This window comes from Hippopotamus amphibius, chromosome 4, assembly GCF_030028045.1.
Source record: "Hippopotamus amphibius kiboko isolate mHipAmp2 chromosome 4, mHipAmp2.hap2, whole genome shotgun sequence".
NCBI classification, from domain to species: Eukaryota; Metazoa; Chordata; class Mammalia; order Artiodactyla; family Hippopotamidae; genus Hippopotamus; species Hippopotamus amphibius.
In genome coordinates this window covers 120,014,482-120,033,994 of record NC_080189.1, presented here as the reverse complement: position 1 = coordinate 120,033,994, position 19,513 = coordinate 120,014,482, and the positions used below count along the sequence as shown (strand labels likewise).

General features: G+C 35.6%; 1 protein-coding gene across 1 annotated transcript in view; it reads left to right on the top strand.

The window, feature by feature from the left end:
- CCDC7 (coiled-coil domain containing 7) overlaps positions 1-19,513 on the top strand; it is a 239,592-nt gene that overhangs the window by 37,330 nt on the left and 182,749 nt on the right. The window contains exons 7-10 of the mRNA XM_057731790.1: positions 5,758-5,788; positions 6,229-6,318; positions 12,036-12,121; positions 14,648-14,702. Coding sequence (XP_057587773.1) covers positions 5,758-5,788; positions 6,229-6,318; positions 12,036-12,121; positions 14,648-14,702 — 262 coding nt within the window. The remainder of the gene's footprint in view (positions 1-5,757; positions 5,789-6,228; positions 6,319-12,035; positions 12,122-14,647; positions 14,703-19,513) is intronic.

Genomic DNA, 19,513 nt, shown 5'->3' with positions numbered 1-19,513 from the left:
GATAGTATTTGAATTTTCCAAGTCTCAAAGTCCTTGGTGAGAAAATCATCAGCGCAGCTAGAGGCAGGTGCCTATTTATGGACCAGTCAACTCTAATCGAAGGCTTATGGTCATGTAAGCTTTCTCAGAAATTGTATTGATTCAGAGGGGTGGGATCAGGGGGTTCGCAGAAAAAGGGGTGGAGTCTATTTATGAGGTGCTTAGTGGTGAGCAGATGTAGTGAGATGAAAACCGTGATATAGGATAACATTTAGAGAAAAGGACTGTATTTTGTTATTATGCATAATTATACAGTAACAGGATAGGGCGATCATGCTGGTCCTAGGGGAAAGCTAATATACCTTTTCTTCAAGATCTGGTCAATGCATTATCTAGCTGTTTGGTCTGTGGATAGTGGGAAAATGACAAGTAAGCCTAGACTCAGAGGACCTTGAAAAGTTCTTTCTTCAATTATGGGCCAAATTGGGATTCCAGTTAGAGATTGGATTGCAGAGTATTTTTTTTGAAGGCATAGTACCTTTTTGGTGAACAAAGTGTTTAGATCTGGTGTCTAATCTTGTGAATGAAGTTATCAACATTGGTGAGAGTATTACCCATCACCAGAATCATGTGTGGTCTTGAGGGAAAAGCAGGCCTATTGAGAAATCTATCGTGATGTTTTTTCTAAGGAGGCAGAGAAGTCAGAAGGAAGGATAATAGGCTGTCTTGCCTTTCAAACTGTCTTTAGCCCAGGTACATGTATCACAGGTAGGTATGTTATGCGAATGGTGGTGTCATCATAATTCCAAGGTGGCAAGTTCAAAGTTTTGAATGAATTTCAGTGGCCAGTTAAGGCACTGGTAAGGTAAAGGCATCCATTTGGTTAGAAGAAGATGACAGGGTCTTCACTCCATTCAAAAAATTAAATTAAATTTTATTACATACATAAATGTAAGAAAACAAAATCATATAAATATAGGGAAGGCTTTTGACTATTGAAATTAAAAATATCTTCAGAAATGCATCAAAGTGAAAAGATAAGCAATGGAAGGGGGAAAATATGTGTGCATATAGAATAGAAGAAAGAAGTGATAATAAGAATATTTATTTCCCAAAAAGTACATACTCCTATTACCAGAAGAAACAAAAAAATGGCCAGTAAACATTTTAGGAGATTCTCAATCTGATATGTAATCAGGGAAATGGAAAGCAAAGCAGCAACAATACATTTTTTTCCCCTATCACTTTAACAAAAAGTAAAAGTTTTCTGATACCAAGTCTTGACAGAGATATAGTGTAATCAATACTCTTAAACTGCTAGTACCATAGGAATTGCCCACTTTCAAGTACAATTTAGCACAGTGTATTTAACAATAGCAACAAAAAATGCCTTATTATACATCATACCTCTTTTCATCTACCCTAGAGAAAGGAATATTCTCAAGGAGGCATATGTAAAAAGAAATTTATCGTATCACTGTGATAATAGCAAAAATTTAGAAAGAATTTCATTTTCTGGTAGTAGGAGTATGTCTCAATCATCTGTGGTAAAAGGATTATAAAGGAATTCTATGAGCAACTGTATGGCCACAAATTAGATAACTTACATGGGGTGGACAGGTTCCTAGAAAGCCTGACTAAACTGATTCAAGAACTGGAAAATCTGAATGGAACTGAAAGGTTATATGCCACAAGCAAGTGGGGTTTATCCCAGGAATGCAAAGTTGGTTTCAAATGCAAACATCAGTTAATGTAATACATGATTTTGACTGAATAAAGGAGAAGAAAATCACGTGATTAGCATACTAGATAAAGTAAAAGCATTTGACAAAATCCAATACCCTTTTATGACAAAAATACTCCACAAACCAGGAATAGAAGGGAACTTCCTTAATCTGATAAAGACTATCTACAAATACCTATAACTAGCATCGTACTTAATGGTGAAAAAACTTAATATATTCTTTCTAAGATCAGGGACAAAACAGGACATTCTTACCACTTCTGTCCATTGTAGTAGAGGTTCTGGCTAGGGCATTTAGAGAAGAAAAGGAAATGAAAACTACCTCTTTTTGTAGATGTCATGACCTTAACTATTGACAGTCCCAAGGGATCTATTAGAACTATTAGAAGAAGTAAATTAATTTAATAAGGTTGCAATATATAAAATTCATAAATAAAAATCAATTATATGTTAATACACTAGTTGTTATGGGTTGAATTGTCGTCCCCCCCCCCCCGCCCCAACATATGTTAAAGCTCTAACCTCTAGTACCTCAGAATGAACTTAATTTGGATATAAATTATAAGGGTGGTTGTAGATGTAATTAGTTAAGATGATGTCATAGTGGAGGGGGTGGGCCCATAATCTGATATGACTGGTATCCTTATAATAATATTGGAGAAGGCAAATACACAGAGAGGGAAGACAGTCATGGAGGCAGAGATTGGAGTTATGCTGTCACAATCCAAGGAATGCTAGGGACTACTAAAACTTGGAAGAGGCAAAAAAGAATTCTCCCCTAGAGGTTTCAGAGGGAACATGGCTGTACCAACACCTTACTTTTAGATTTATACTCTCCAGAACTGTGAGCGAATAAGTTGTTGTTGTTTTAAGTCACCAGTTACCCACATTGTGATACTTTGTCATAGCAGCCCTAAGGAACTAATACATTAGCAAGGAATATTCAAAAATGAAATGAAAACAATTCCATTTACAAAAGCACCAAAGAGAATGAGAATAAATTTAACAAAAGAAGTGTTAGACTTGTGCACTGAAAACTATAAAACACTGAAAGTACTTAAAGAATACTCAGACAGGTAGACATCCCATTTTCATGGCCTGTTAGATTTATTAATCTTAAAGGGGCAGTATTTTCCAGATAAACCTACAGATTTAATGCAATCTCTGTCAAAATCCCAACTTTCTTTTTGCATGAATTGGCAAGCTGATTTTAAAATTCATGTGGAAATACAAGGAACCCAGAATAGTCAAAAAAATCTTAAGAAGAACAAAGTTGGAGGACTCACACTTAAGTGATTTTCAAACTAAATATACCTGTAGTAATTAAAACAATGTGGTACCGGCATAAGGATAGACCTATGTAGATCAATGGAATAGAATGAATGAAAATGATGTCCAGAAATAAACCATTACATTTATGGTTAATTAATTATTATGAAGGAGAAGACAATTCAGTGAGGAAAGAAGAGATTTTTAATAACTGTGCTTGGAGAACTGTATATCCACATGCAGAAGAATTAAGTTGGATCCTTTCTTTATGCCATGCACTAAAATTAATTCAAAATTACCAAAGACCTAAATTTAAGAGATAAAGCTACAAAACCTCTTAAAGAAACACAGGAGTAAATATTTTTGACTTAGTGATTTCTTTCTTTTCTTCTTCTTCTTTTTTTTTTTTTTTTAATTTTTTGGCCACACTACACTGCATGTGGGATCTTAGTTCTCCATCCAGGGATGGAACCCAGGCCCCCTGCATTGGAAGCACAGAGTCTTAACCACTGGACCACCAGGGAAGTCCCATTCAATGGTTTTTTAAATAAGATATCAAAAGCACAACCAACAAAAGAAAAAAATAGATAAGTTAAACATAAAAATTAAAAATTTGTGCTGCAAGTTCTTAATACCATTAAGAATGTGAGAAGGCAACTCATAGAATGTGAAAATTATTCATAAACCGTGTATCTGATATAGGACTTGCACCCAGAATATACATAAGAACTCTTACACCTCAATAATAAAAAAGTTAAATAAGCATATTTAACAGTGGACAAATAATCTGAATAGACGTTTTGCCACACAAGATATACAAATGGTCAATAAGCACATGAAAAGATATTCAACATCGTTAGTCATTAGGGAATCAAAACTACAATGATATACCACTTCATACCCACTAGGATGGCTATAATAAAAATGACAGATGGTAACAGCTGTTGGGAAGAATGTAGAGAAATTGGGACCCTTGTACATTGCTGGTACATCATATAAGTGGTACATCTGCTATGGAACACAGTTTGTCAGTTGCTCAAAATGTTAAATGCATAGTTAACATATGACCCAGAAATTCTATTCCTATGTTTATACCTAAAGAAAATGAAAACATATGTCCACACAAAAACTTGTATTACATGTATGTTCATAGTAGCATTATTCATAATAGCCAAAAGTAGAAACAACCCAAATGTCCATAAACTGATGAATGAATAAATGAAATGAACATATCCATACAATGGAATATTATTTGGCCATAAAAAGGAACAAAGTACTGATACGTGCTACAAACATTATGCTAGGTGTAAGAAAACGGTCTCAAAAGACCACATATTGTGCAATTCTGTTTATGTGAAATATTCAGAATAGGCAAATCTGCAGAGACAAAGTAGACTAGTGGCCGCCAGGGCTGAGGCAGTGCTGGGAGAAATGGAGAGTGACTGCTAATGGCTGTGGCGTTTCTTTCCAGGGTAATTAAAATGTGATAAAATTAGATAGTGGTAATAGTTACATAACATAGTGAATATGTTAAAAGCCATTGAGTTGTATATTTTAAATGAGTGAATTTTATGGTATATAAATATCTTAATAAAGCTTTAAAAATCTGATTATAATGAATAAAAAAATTCAGTCAAAAAAATATAGTTTATCCAAACTTTGGAACAATTGTCAGCAAACTGCAGTCTATGAGTCAGATCTAGCCTGCCGCTTACTTTTGTAAATAAAGTTTTTTTAGAACATAGCCATACCCATTCATTTACCCATCATCTATAGCTGTTTTTGCAGAGATGGGTAGTAGTGACAGAGATCACCTGATCTGTAAAGTCTAAGATATTTACCATCTGACTCTTTACTTTGGCAAATCCTGCTATGGAATAAGAAGTTTTATTTATTTATTTATGTTTGTTTGTTTATTTGCTGCATTGGGTCTTCATTGCTGTGCTTAGGCTTTCTCTAGTTGTGGTGAGTGGGAGTTGCTCTTTGCTGTGGTGTGCAGGCTTCTCATTGCCGTGACTTCTCTTGTTGCACGGATCACGGGCTTTAGGTTTGTGGGCTTCAGTAGTTGTGGTGCATAAGCTTAGTTGCTCCAAGACATGTTTTGGGATCTTCCTGGACCAGGGCTCAGACCCGTGTCCCCCTGTATTGGCAGGCGGATTCTTAACCACTGCACCACCAGGGAAGTCCCAAGAAGTTGTACTTATTTATTTTTTTTAATACACTTATTTATTTATTTATGGGCTGGGTTGCGTCTTTGTTGCTGCTTGCGGGCTTTCTCTAGTTGTGGTGAGCCGGGGCTACTCTTCATTGTAGTGCATGAGCTTCTCATTGCGGTGGCTTCTCTTGTTGTGGAGCATGGGCTCTAGGGGCGTGGGCTTCAGTAGTTGTGGTGCATGGGCTCAGTAGTTGTGGCTCACGGGCTCTAGAACGCAGGCACAGTAGTTGTGACACACGGGCTTAGTTGCTCTGAGGCCTGTGGGATCTTCCTGGACCAGGGGTGGAACAGACATCCAGCTAAGAAAAAGTATAGAATTGAATAGGTACTTGAAGTGCTATATAAGTCCATGGAACAAGTTCTAGAAAGATACACAGCAGTCTAGCAACATCTCTAGGGAGAGCATTGCATTTTTGGAATGCTAGTCAAAGTTTATTCTAACCTTATTTATGTTAGGTTTTTGCAAAGAAAATATATAAGGATATTATATAAATAAAAATATAAATTTAAAATTATAATACATTATAGATGTCTTTCGTTTGTTTTTCAGAGCTATGAATGAGCAAGTTTTGTTAGAGGCTGTAAGTATAGCACTCTCAGTTTGAAATTGCACTTTGTTCTTCATGTTGCTAATAGATTCTAGAAATTGTCAGGATATGTAATCTTAAAGATCTAATGCTTAGTTTATTCAAGAGAGTTTTATGCATATGTGAGCTGGAAAGCCTTGTCTATTCTTTTGATTTTACTAGACATTATTATCACTCAGAAACACTTCTGAAATACTGAACTATAACATCCCCACAGTCTTCTGAACTTCCATTGTCACTGATAGTTCCTTTACCTTTAAGCACCAATTATAACTTCACTGTGCAGATTAATACCAGTGGTTCATTATTTTTATGAGTTAATGAAGACTTTCTTACTTTAATAATTAAGTGCCCAAATAACCTCTATATTGAATAACCTCTCTATATTGATGTTTGCTTTTCATTATTAATGAAATTACAACATTTGCTTTTAGAAATATACACAGATTCAAAGTGATTTCCAAGTGTTATCAGAGGAGAAATTGATGCTGGAAAATGAACTACAAAAGTTGAAGAGTACAGAGGTTAGTTAATTTTAGTGTCTGAAAACGGCATGCATACTGGTATTAATGATTGGTAGCAGCTGTGCTTTAAAAAAAATAAGATAATGCTGTATTCTAAATTACCATATTAGCTATCAAAACCAAAAGGATGCCATGAAAAACAGACACAGAATTGACACATTCTGGAAGGTATTTCTAGGTCAATTACTTAACTTTATTAAGATATCAATAAATGAGGTTTTCAAATATGTTTTAAATGCATTTTATTGTATTCTTTGCAACTGTGTAATGTATGTGTCCCAGTTCACTCTTATCACATAGAGTGAACAGAAATACCAAGGTTAAAATTTGCTTCTTTTTCTTTCCTCCTCCTTCACCATTTTTATATAGCTTTTAAATTTCAAACTATAGACAACAAAGTCAAATGGTGGATTAGAAGCAATTTTTATTAACTATGTAAAAATATAAGATATGTTTTAACACAAAATTAACATAGAATGAAGAAGAATACTCTTGACTCTACTAATATTGGTTACTTGATATTTCTTCCTTACTAGAGGAGGAAGCGGAAGTAGTACCAGATTTGCTACTTAATCAGTTAGGGAAGCAGTGATCCTACATAAGTGTCAAATATAAGACCAGGACTGTCACATAAGTTCAGTTAGGAATAGTTTCAACTAGGTATAGTTCCCAGTAGGAATAGCAAATAAAAAAAGAAAATAAATAGAAATAAAGTAGTAAGTTGTCATAGTAAGTAATTGAGTAATCTGGCCAAGTGTAAGAGTTCATGCACTATTGGATCCACAGGCAAAAGTCTTTGGAGCTTCGTACATGACTTGAAGATGTTGCAGCAGTTTCTGGTTTTACTTTCTTATATTGTTTCTTTAGATTTTGTATGTAGAAACCTAAAGAGGTATGGAAGTGTGAATGAGAAATGTGGAAGGAGCATTACTACTTATATAGTAGCAATATTATATCCACACAAAGGTGGTGACCAAGAGATCTAAAGGTAGCCTGTTTTCAGGTAAGGGTATGGTAGGAAGAGAATAATGGCTATAGAATTATGTCAAAGTCAGGATTTCTAATAACAACCATATCATTTTTCTTCCAAAGTAGGCTTGCTTTCCTAACTTAATTATTTCTTAATAATTTTATTTTCACAGACAACCAGCTTTAGTAATCAGAAGCCATGCTTGATTCCTATCCTTGTCTGCCAAATGTTAATCAGTAGTTCCTGTGTGTCAGTTAAGAATTTTATTTTCTTTTTTATAAGCAGGAGAAATTGAAGCTATTTAAAGCAAGAAATTTATTGGATGATTAGTAGGGTAACTCAAAGAATTGAAGGAAAATTGAACATGTTCGGTGAGAGAACCAGGACAACTCTTAGAGTTAAAATAATAGAAATTCATGGACAGCCACTACTTCCGTCCTTTCAGGGAATTTTTAGAGAGGGGGTTTATGATTATTTCCCTCTCATCCCTTTGGATACTGGCTCTGGAATTACTATGCTCCAAGTGCTTCCTTTCCATAATGTCAGTTCTTAGTTGACTGGATTTTACTGGCCTTGCTTGGGGTCAGATGTCACCAAGACAATTTGAAATGAGGGAGTTGCAGAACCCGTCTAAATCTGGTGCTATTTCTTAACAGAAGGGAAAAAGGATACTGGGCACAAATATCTGGTGTCCACTGTACTTGGTAATGTTTCCCTAATTAATATCTTAGCCATTTACTTATTCCAGGTGTCAGAAAAGTTTACTGTAAACGGCCAAGATAAGTATTTTAGGTTTTGCAGAGCATAGAGTCTGTGTTGCAGCTACTCAGGTCTGCTTCTGTGATATGAAAATAGCCACAGAAAATATGTAAATGAATGACCATGGCTGTGCTGCAGTAAAACTTTATTTACAAAACAGGCAGCAGGGCAGATCTGGCCTACAGTTTGCTGACTCATTTGTTCTACTTCTGCTATCATCTGGCTTTCTACTGTAGCTTCCTAAATAGGATCTTCTAGATATATATGTTTTGGTATACTGTTGCTGGAAAATACTACTGCATAAAAAGATTTGTTTCTCTTCTTTCTATTCTTTTCTGTCAGCCTTGTCTATTCCTACACCAATGCCTGAGATCTTTAATGATTATAAGAGTAAGTCCTGATATTTTGTGAGCAAGTGAACCCACCTTGTTATTCATAAGAATCTATTTGTTTTTGGTTTTTGCACATTCTTCTAAATTTTAGAATTAATTTGTCAAATTCTACAATTGCACTGAAGCTGTACATCAAATTTGAGAGAGTTATATATAGGATATCAAGATACACCTTTTTGTTTACAAACATTAAATGTCTCAATTTTGGAAGGTTTTGTAATACTTACAATGAATTTATGATTTTTATGATTTTCTTTCTTTTTTCCTTTTCTTTTATGATTTTCTTCATAAAGCTCTTATTCATTTTTGTTAGGTTAATCTTAGGTACTTTATATTTTTATGCTATGTTAATTGGTATCTTTTATAATATTTTAAAGCTGTTGTTAAACATAAATTTTTGTATGTTGAATTTTGCATCTACAAACCTAGCTACACTGTCATAATGGTTCGATTTTTATTTCCTACCTGCATAATTGAAGTATCTGTAAATGATAGCCTAAATTTTCTTGCTTTCTAATTTGTAATACTTTCTTCTTGCCTCGCTGCACTGGCAAAGACCTCCAGAGTAATACTGAATAGACATAATGAAAGTGGGCATTTTTTAATTGTTCCTGATTTTAAGGGGAATGTTTTCTTCTTTCTTGTGATCAGTCAGCCTGCCTTTCTCTCTCTCTCTCTTTCTCTCTCTCTCAAAGCCATGTATCAGGTTAAAGCATTTTTCCTCTTTTCATAATATTTTTTCATTTTTATGCTCCATAAAATTATTCCAGCCTCAGCCCACTACTGCCTTCTTTCAAAGCCCCTTCCACAGTTTTAGTTATGTGTTGCAACAGCACCTTACTTTCAGGTAGCAAAATCTGTATTTTTTTTTTAATTAATTAATTTATTGCCTGTGTTGGGTGTTTTTTTGCTGTGCACGGGCTTTCTTTTTAGTTGCAGTGAGTGGGGGCTACTCTTCGTTGTAGTGTGCAGGCTCCTCATTGCCGTGGCTTCTCTTGTTGCGGAGCACGGGCTCTAGGCGCGTGGGCTTCAGTAGTTGCGGCACATGGGCTCAATAGTTGTGGTGCACGGGCTTAATTGCTCTGCAGTATGTGGGGTTTTCCTGGAGCAGGAATCCAACCTGTTTCCCCTGCACTGGCAGGCAGATTCTCAACCACTGTGCCACCTAGGAAGCCCTGTATTACTTTTTAATTTGCTGCTCAGTGGGTTGCTTTATTGGTTGCTTTAGGGTTTATAGTCTTGTTTTTAACTTATTGTAGTCTCTATTCAAGTGACATTGAATCACTTCATGTATAAGAACCTTGAAACATATTTTCATTTGTCCCTTTCCAGCCTTTGTGCTACTGTTTTTATACATTTTACGACATACAATATAAACTACACAATTTTGCTGTAAAATATTACCTTTTAAAGAGATTCAAATAACGAGAAAACAGTCTTTATATTTACCCACATAATTATCATTTGTGGTGTTCTTTTTAATTTGTGTATTTCCTTATTTCCATCTGGTCTCATTTTTCTTCTTGAAGGATTCTTTTTTTTTAATTTATTAATTAATTTTATTTATTTATTTTTGGCTGTGTTGGGTCTTTGTAGCTGTGCACAGACTTTCTCTATTTGTGGCGAGCAGGGACTGCTTTTTGTTGCAGTGCATGAGCTTCTCACTGTGGTGGCTTCTCTTGTTGCATAGCATGGGCTCTAGGTGTGTGGGCTTCAGTAGTTGTGGCTCGCGGGTTCTAGAGCACAGGCTCAGTAGTTGTGGTACATGGGCTTAGTTACTCCGAGGCATGTGGGATCTTCCCAGACCAGGGATCAAACCTGTGTCCCCTGCATTGGCAGGTGGATTCTTAATCACTGAGCCACCAGGGAAGTCCCAAAGGATTCTTTAACATTTTTGTTGTGCAGTGCTGCTGCTGATGTATTATTTCAACTCTTTGATTTCTGGACAAAAAATTTTTTTTTGCTGTCAGTTTTGAAAGAGATTTTTTCTGGATAAAGAATTTTAAGTTGACCTTTTTTTTTTTCTCCCTTCCAGTGCTTTAAAGATGTTGCTCCTTTGTCTTCAGGCTTGCATTATTTCTTACAAGAAGTCTGTTGTCCTCCTTATTCTTGTGTGTAACCGGCTTTTCTCCTGTCTGCTTTTAAGGTTTTCTTTTTATTGCTGCTTTTAAATAATTTGATTATGATGTGTCTTGGGATATAGTTTTCCTTATACTCTGGTAGATTTGTGGATATATAGTTTTCATCAAAGTTGAAAAAAAATTGGCCATTATTTCTTCAAATATTTATTCTCTTTTCCCATCCCTTCTCTCCATCATGAATTCCGACTGTAAGCATATTAATCCACTTGAAGTTGTCCCACTACTCACTGATGATCTGTTCATTATTTTTTAGTTTTTTTTTCCCTTTCATTATTTTAGTATGGTTTGATTGCCAATATCTTAGATTTTTCTAAACAGGAAATATATACCAAAACTAATGTTTAAACTGGAAAATTATTTGGCGACCTTAACAATTCTCATTAAAAATATATTATACTTATTTTCTATATTTTATGGGAATTGTTACACTTGGTGCTTAACTTGTGAGAACTTTGCTGCAGTGAATTTGGTATCTGTTGGAAGTTGTGGTCAGAAATAGGAAATAACCTCCCACTACCAAATAGTCTCTATTATTAAGCTCATCTAAAGTTTTCAGTAATCTAATTGTCAGATTTTTTTCTATACTTTCTTATATAAAATAATCTCATACTACATAGTAGTTCAAGGATACTTAACACGTGTGGTCAATTCTGCTATAATATTTGTTTTGAAATGCAAATTTGTTACAACATGAAGGAACAGTTTGAGCATAATGTGAATTTCATATTTGCTTATGCACAAATTCATCTGCAAACAGGCAAATTCATCTGCAAACAGTACTCGGTGAAGGGAGAAAACAGCTTCAAGAAGCCACCTCAGTTTACTGTGTGTATAGTGTGCCACACCAGTGCACATATGGTGTTACAACTTTTCATCCAATTTCAGATAAACCCTCCTTGCAATACTGTGTGATAACTCACAAGTTGAAATCTGTTTGATGCTCATTTCCACAAACAAGCTTCATGTCTTTTTCAAGATAAGGAGCTATGTTTTTCATAGTATGTATTTCTTAATCATTTAACTGTGTAAAACTAGATTAATATTCTTATTAGGTTTTTATTTTTTTTAATGTGTCATTGACATATTACATTCTGTGCACCTAACCCCATTTCCCCCATATATCCTGCCGTTTTTAATCACATGGTTTTTCACAGTGAGATGGTTTTCAGAATGGCATATGCAGTGTTATAGAGAAACTGGCTTTGGTTTGTCAGAGGAATTTAATTGTTTGATATGTATTAGCTTATTTGCAACTCACATTCTGTAAAGTGCTGTAACAAACATTCTGGCTATATCATTAATTTTGTTTTGCTTCTATTCAGATAATTTTCCTTGAAACATAGTATAGTGATTCTCAAAGTAAAATGGAAATCTTAGTAATGTATATTATCATGTATTTACTTATAATTTATTGTCTCCTTAACTATTATTTCTGGCTTATATAAAACTACACAGAAAACAAAGGCTGCAAGTGAGCGAATAAAGAAAACTATGAAAATGGAGAAGAAAAAAGACAAAGGAAAATCTGAAGGTTCAGAAGAGTAAGAAATAAAGACACTTAATATTTTTTACTTAAAAGTTTATATTTTCATTTTACACAATTTAGGGTCATATAAACATAAATTATTAATAGGTTTCTAAAAAAACAACATTAGCCAAGATATAGTTTTATAAGCAGACCAGGATACGATTGTGGGAGAAAGCTGCGAAGGGAAGAACAAATAATTAAAAATGGGTTAGAGTAGAATAAATCACAAGATATTCAGGAATAGATGAATATTTAATTCACCTATTTGTTTTATTAGGTGATTAATAAATAATTAATCCAAATAATTTAATTATTAAATTAAAATAATTTTAGGGAAGTTATAAACCCAGATTAAATCCAAATAATTTTCAGGAAAAAAGGATTTACGTTTCCTTCATGGTTTAGCTGATTATTTGTAATTTGTATGTTAATCCCTCTCCCCAGTCTGGGCTGTTCCTTTTTACTGTACTTCTTGGTTGTCTTATTTTATAAAAAAAAAAATATGTTTTTAATGTATATGGGTTTTATAAAGTGGCCTTATTATAAAGTGGCCTTATTAAGGGAATATTTTCTTTATTAATATAAAATAATTTGTGCAGTTGGAATTTGCTTGATCAAAGCCTAATATAAATATATAGCTTAAAAAAGAAACTATGAATTCAGAATTTATAGAGTTCCACACATTCTGAAAAGAAATTCAACAGACAGATGGTCTGTTCTTGAGAGAAGAAAAGATGACCAGAGGAAAATGATCAATGTACTTTGAAAATCCTTTTCCCATCTCAACTTACCATATTTTAATCATACCAATGAGATGTTAGTTTGGGAAATGTTATTTATCATGTAACCTTTATGAATTTCATGGCTTTTATTTTATTTTTTTTAAAGAGGAATGTAAGCTTTTTTTTTTTAATTTATTTATTGGCTGCATTGGGTCTTCGTTGCTGTGCGTGGGCTTTCTCTAGTTGTGGCAAGTGGCGGCTACTCTTTGTTGTGGTGCATGGGCTTATTTTGGTGGCTTCTCTTGTGGAACACAGGCTCTAGGCACACAGGCTTCAGTAACTGCAGCTTGGGGGCTCCATAGTTGTGTCTCTCAGGCTCTAGAATGCAGGCTCAGTAGTTGTGGCGCATGGGCTTAGTTGCTCTGTTGCATGTGGGATCTTCCTGGACCCGGGATCGAACCGGTGTCACCTGCATTGGCAGGTGGATTCTTAGCCACTGCATCACCAGGGAAGTCTCTATAGCTTTTAAAAATATGAATTTCTTTTTTAAAATTGAAGTATAGTGATAAAAATATGAATTTCTTATGAAATTATTTTCTTTTTATTGAAGTATGATTGGCTTATTATATTAGTTACAGGTATATGACACAGTAATTCAATGTCTTAGTACATTACAAAATGATCACCATGTCTGTCATAACACAAAGTTATTATGATATTAATGAGTATATTCCCTATGCTGTACATTACATCCCTATGACTTACTGATTTTATAACTGGAATTTTGTACTTCTTAATCTCCCTTACCTATTTTAATTACACCCCATCCTCCTCCCCTCTGGCAACCACCAGTTTGTTCTCTGTATCTGTGCATTTGCTTCTGTTTTGCTATGTCTGTTCATTTGTTTTGTTTTTTAGATTCTATATATAAGTGAAATCATACAGTATTTGTCTTTGTCTGACCGTCGTTGTTGTTGCAGATGGCAAGATTTCATTTTTTTATGGCTGCATTATATTACATCATATATATATATGATAGCTATCTATCTACATACATACACATATACATACCACATCTTCTTTATCCATTCATCTATTGACGGGTACTTAGGTTGCTTCTGTATCTTGGCAGTTATAAACAATGCTACAGTAAACATAGAGGTGCATATATCTTTTGGGGATAGTGTTTTTGTTTTCTTTGGAAAAATACCCAGAAGTGGCCTTGCTGGATCATATGTTAGTATTATTTTTAAGTTTTTGAAGAACTGCCGTACTGTTTTTCATAGTGAATGCACCAATGTACATTTCCACTAACAAATGTTTCCTATAGCCCTCCTGCTCTCCAGCATGCAAGCCCTATTGGCCTTCACAGCCAGGTGTTTTGGGGATTTGTGTTCTCGTTGTAGGACCCCTGGGATAAGAAGTGTGATGTGAAGCTCAGACCCCTCACTCCTTGGGGTAGAACCACTGCAGTTGTGATTATCCTCCCATTAGTGGGTCACCTACCCAGGAATGTGGGTGTTCACTATACTGAGTATTTGCCTCTCCTATCCATCTCATTGTGGTTACTTCTTTATAACTTTAATTGTGGGAAATCTTTTCTGGTAGTCTTCAATTGTTGCTTTGTAAATAGCTATACTTTTGGTGTGCCTGTGGGAGGAGGTAAGTTCAGGGTCTTCCTACTCCATCATCTTGGGTGCACCTCTCAAAACTTTATTTCTTTAAAATGGGCCTAAGAACTCATCAAGAAAGCAAAGTGGTCATGCAAATATCATAAAATATCATGATATATTTAAAAACTTTTTTTTTTTTTTCAGGAAGAAGTCTGTAGTGAAAGAGCTTAAAGTAAACGAAGATATGCCTCAAGTCCAGGTAAGACAGAATCTCTCCCTGTGCATCTCAATTTGATTAATATGGCCCTGATATTATATGTATAGACAATATTAGTATGTATGTGAATATAGGTGTGTATGTATGTGTGTTTGTGTGTGTATATGTGTACTAAATTTCCTCAGCAAGTTTCAGAAAATCAAATGGTAAATTCAAATATGTTTACTGTCAGGATTATGAAATTACCATAGTTCACTCAATTATAGGCAATTTAATGGAGGAAAGAACATCATATTATGAGTCAGAATAGAGTTACTAGTTAAATGACATTGAACAAGTCCCTTTAACCTACTTGAACTTCATATTTTTCAGCACTGAAATGGGTAAAACAATAGCTGTGGTATCTATCTCAAAAAGGTATAAGAGATGCAAGAAGCAAACAGGAAAAGCTTTCAGAGATTGTAAATATAGCCCACTCTTTTTTATGTGGTCTAATTAAAAGAATACAAGTAACACTTTATTTCCCCTTGTCTTTGGTAAACTTTCTTTTGCTACAAGTTAACTTCTTAACCATCACAGCATCATGTCACCCATTTGGTCACTCTTATCCAGTCAGGGGTGGGACTTAAGTGTCCCACAAGTATGGACCTGCATGATTCAAGAATCAAATAACATAAATTTGGGAAGAAAATGAGATTACTGCTTGAGATACTGAATATAAAACAAACAACTTTATGGTATTAGATTTATATTCCTGCATAACACGTTACCTCATACTTTGCAGCTTAAAACAATTTAAATTGTCTCATAGTTTGAATGACTTAGGAATCTGAGCATGGCTTAGCTGTGTCCTATGCTCAAGTCCTCACCACACCGCAGTCAAGGTGTTGTCTAGGCTCTGCTTTTTTTGGTCACTTGGGGTCCTCTTCCAAGCTCAAGTGGATGTGGCAAACTTCAGTGCCTTATAGTTGTGGGGCTGGGGCACTCAGCCATGTGGCCTTCTCCATAAGCAGTTACATTATAGCATCTTACTTCTTATTTAAGGCCAGCAAAGAGTCTCTCTTTTTTGCAAAGACAGAGTCTTATGTAATATAACATGATCATGAGAGTGACACCTTATCACTTTAGTGATATAGTGGATCCTTGAACAACATGGGGGTTAGAAATGCCACCCCCTCCCTCACAGTTGAAAATTTGTATATTGCAAAAACAAAGGAATTGGTAAATTACTCACCCAAGGGTAGGAAGGTAAAACAGCTTAGAATCAGGACTCAAACTCTAGTTCTTTTGAGTCCACGTGTTGTGATCTCTAATCAAACACACTTTTCCCCATGCTTAGTTGATGTAAAGATTTGTAAAATGAAAATATAGGTACTGTATTCATTGAAAAATATCCTTGTGTAAGTGGACCTATGCAGTTCAAACTCATGTTGTTCAAACGTCAAGTATATAATGCAGTCTAATAAGGGGAGTGGCATCTCATCACTGTGCAGTATTCTGTTGGCTAAAAGCAAGTCACTGATTGTATCCATACTCAGAAGGAGTGGGTTATACAGAACATAACTTTAGGGGTGGAGATCATGGAGGCCATTTTAGAATTCTGCCTGCCATACGAGGTGATTTTATATAGAACAGCATTTTGTGTATCTAAAAAAATTTTATTATAATTCCATTTTACTGTTAATAAGTCTTGAAACTAATGTTTTAGTTCATTTGGGCCATGTGTTAGTCTCTTCAGACTGCTTTAACAAAATATCAGGGATTAAGTAGCTTATAAACAACAGAAATTTATTTCTAACAGTTCTGGGGGCTAAATGTTCAAAATCAGAGTACCAGCAAGATGGGGTGAGGGTCCTCTTCTGAGTTTCATAATTCTTGTTGGATTTTCACATGGCAGAAGGAGAGCTTTCTCATGCCTCTTTTCGTAAGGGCATTAATCTTATTCATGAAGACTCTGCCCTCATGACCTAATCACCTCCCAAAGGCTTTACCTCCTAATATGATCACAGTGGGCATTAGGATTTCAACATATAAATTTGGGGGTGGGTCACAAACATTTGGACCATAGCAGGCTTCTATAACAACACATTATAGACTGGGTAGCTTAAATAACAGACATTTATTTCTTACAGTTCTGGCGGTGGAGATGTCCAAAGATCAAGTCACCAGCAATTTTTTTGTATTTTTACCACCCTCCAACACATGCCTAACATATATTTCTGAGAAAAGGATAGGATAACTGCAAGAGACACTGTTATTCAAAATAGCGGAAAACAGAAAGCACGATTGAGGGCAATTCTGAAGTCCAACCAGACACATGTCACTAGGTCTCTTGACTCTTAGGGTGGGGAATGTACCTAGGTTAGGGTCTAGTTTTGCTCCCTGGGAATGGTTTCCTAGTTCATTGTTATAAGTAGCTCTCAATTTTATGGTATGGTACATTGGACCTACTGTCTGAATTATCATTCTTTTTGTCTAAGAAATGACCCATGTTTGCAGTGGAATAATTCTCTCAGCCTGCTTCCTGCTTATAGAAAATTAGGGATCTGGAAATATCTTTTCATTTTGAAATGTCCCTGTCCCTTTTAGTCTAATATGATGGTGTTTCTCTTAAAAACTTTGTTTTCCATATATGTTATTGTGGTGCATTCTTTTTTAAAATTTATTTTATTGAAGTATAGTTGATTTACAATGTTGTGTTAATTTCTGCTGTACAGCAAAATTATTCAGTTATATATATATACACACACACACACACATAGATATGTTTATATATTATTTTTCATATTCTTTTCCATTATGGTTTATTATAGGATATTGAGTATAGTTCCCTGTGCTATGCAGTAGAACCTTGTTGTTTATTCATTCTATATATAATAGTTTGCATCTACTAATCCCAAACTCCCATTCCATTCCCCCCCCCCCCCCCCCCGCACCTTAGCAACCACAGGTCTCGTCTCTATATCTATTGTCTTTCTGTTTCATAGATAAGTTCATTTGTGTCTTATGTGCATTCTTTTACCCAAAAGTCAACATCCATGATTCTTTCTAAGATCTTATTTTACTTAAGTTATGTCAGTCTTCTGCAAGACAATACCCTCAAGATTATAAATCCTTGTGTCTAATTAGGAGGATCTATGAAAAATATTTAAATCTTTCTGAGATTTTAACAAGGCGTTTTATAGCACACCCTTGATTTGACTTTTACTCTGAAGCTGCATTTTACTGTCAGTACCATGGTTTTGATCTGTGCCCTAAACTAATTTCTTTCTTTGAGAATTTTTTTTTGAGAGCTGGAGATAGTGTCCCAGACCCTCTATATATTTTCTAATTTTTGCTTTAAAATTGATCAGTTCTTTCTTTTGCTCTTCTTTCTTCTTACACTACCTTATTATATCCAACCCTAATATAAGCAAAACAGTTCTTTTATCATTCTGGCTGGAAGTTTCCTTAGCCACATCCACAAGTTTATTAGGTATGTTTTTAACCTTGCAAGTTACTCCAGCCCCAGGTTTGTTTTCTTTTTTTTAAATTAATTAATTAATTTATTATTGTATTGTCTGTGTTGGGTCTTTTTTTGCTGTGCACGGGCTTCCTTTTTAGTTGTGGTGAGTGGGGGCTACTCTTTGCTGCAGTGCATGGGCTCCTCGTTGCCGTGGCTTCTCTTGTTGTGGAGCTCAGGCTCTAGGCGCATGGACTTCAGTAGTTGCAGCATGTGGGCCCAGTAGTTGTGGCTCATGGGCTCTAAAGCGCAGGCTCAATAGTTGTGGCACATGGGCTCAGTTGCTCCGCGGCATGTGGGATCTTCCTGGGGCAGGGATTGAACCCGTGTCCCCTGCATTGGCAGGCAGATTCTCAACCACTGCGCCACCTAGGAAGCCTCAGCCCCAGGTTTTTTTAATTGTTCTGTCACTGCATAAAAGAGCTCCTTCCCCCATTTCCAGCCCCCAGTATCAGTTTTCCAACTTCATTGCCTTTTATAGCCTCCACTAACAGACTGTTTGCCATTCCTCCAGGCTTCACCTATAGCCTTCTGGCTACTTTTCTAGTATCCAGCAATAGTGTCTTTACCACCCTTCAGCTTCTGCTCACCTGCTGGACCCAAAGCCAGTGCTAAATGTTTCCAGTTTTTGTTGTTGCATCACCTTGATTGCAGGTGTTTCTATTACTTCATATCAAACTACCCCCAAATTTAGTGAATTAAAATAATTTATTATTTCTCAGAATTCATGAGTTTGCTGTACTCAGCTGGTCAGTGTCTGTGTTTGATGTCATGTTGCCTACAGTCTCTCAAGTCGCTGCATTCATCTGGGTGCTCGGCTAAAGCTGGAAATGTCCAAGATAGTTTCTCTCACATGTCTGGTGCCTAGTCATGTCACTGGTCTAGCCCAGGCTTCTTTACATGGTGACTGGGAACCAAGCAGGCAAAAGCAAAAACAGTTAAGCTTATTACAGGCTGGGATTATAAATCCTTGAAGTTTTTTCACCATATTCTGTAAGGAAGTCTTAAGGCTAATCCGTATTCAGGGGGAGGAGTGGCATAGAGTAGGAGAAATTGCCTGCAGCCATTTATGGAAGTAATCCAACACAATATTCAATTTTTGTAAATGTTCTGATTACATAGTGTATATTTTCTGTTGCTAGATATACCAGTCACCTTTTCCTTAATAACAAATTACTCCAAAACTTAGTGATTTAAAATAGCAGATACTCATTATTTCTCTTAGTGGCTGAGTAGGCATTCTCTCTGGGCAGGCTTGATATGTATGGAATCCCAGCTGGGGCATCTAGGACAGATGAGACCTCTTTTCAGTCTTATATTCCAGGAGGCCAGCCCTGGGTAGTCTACAAAA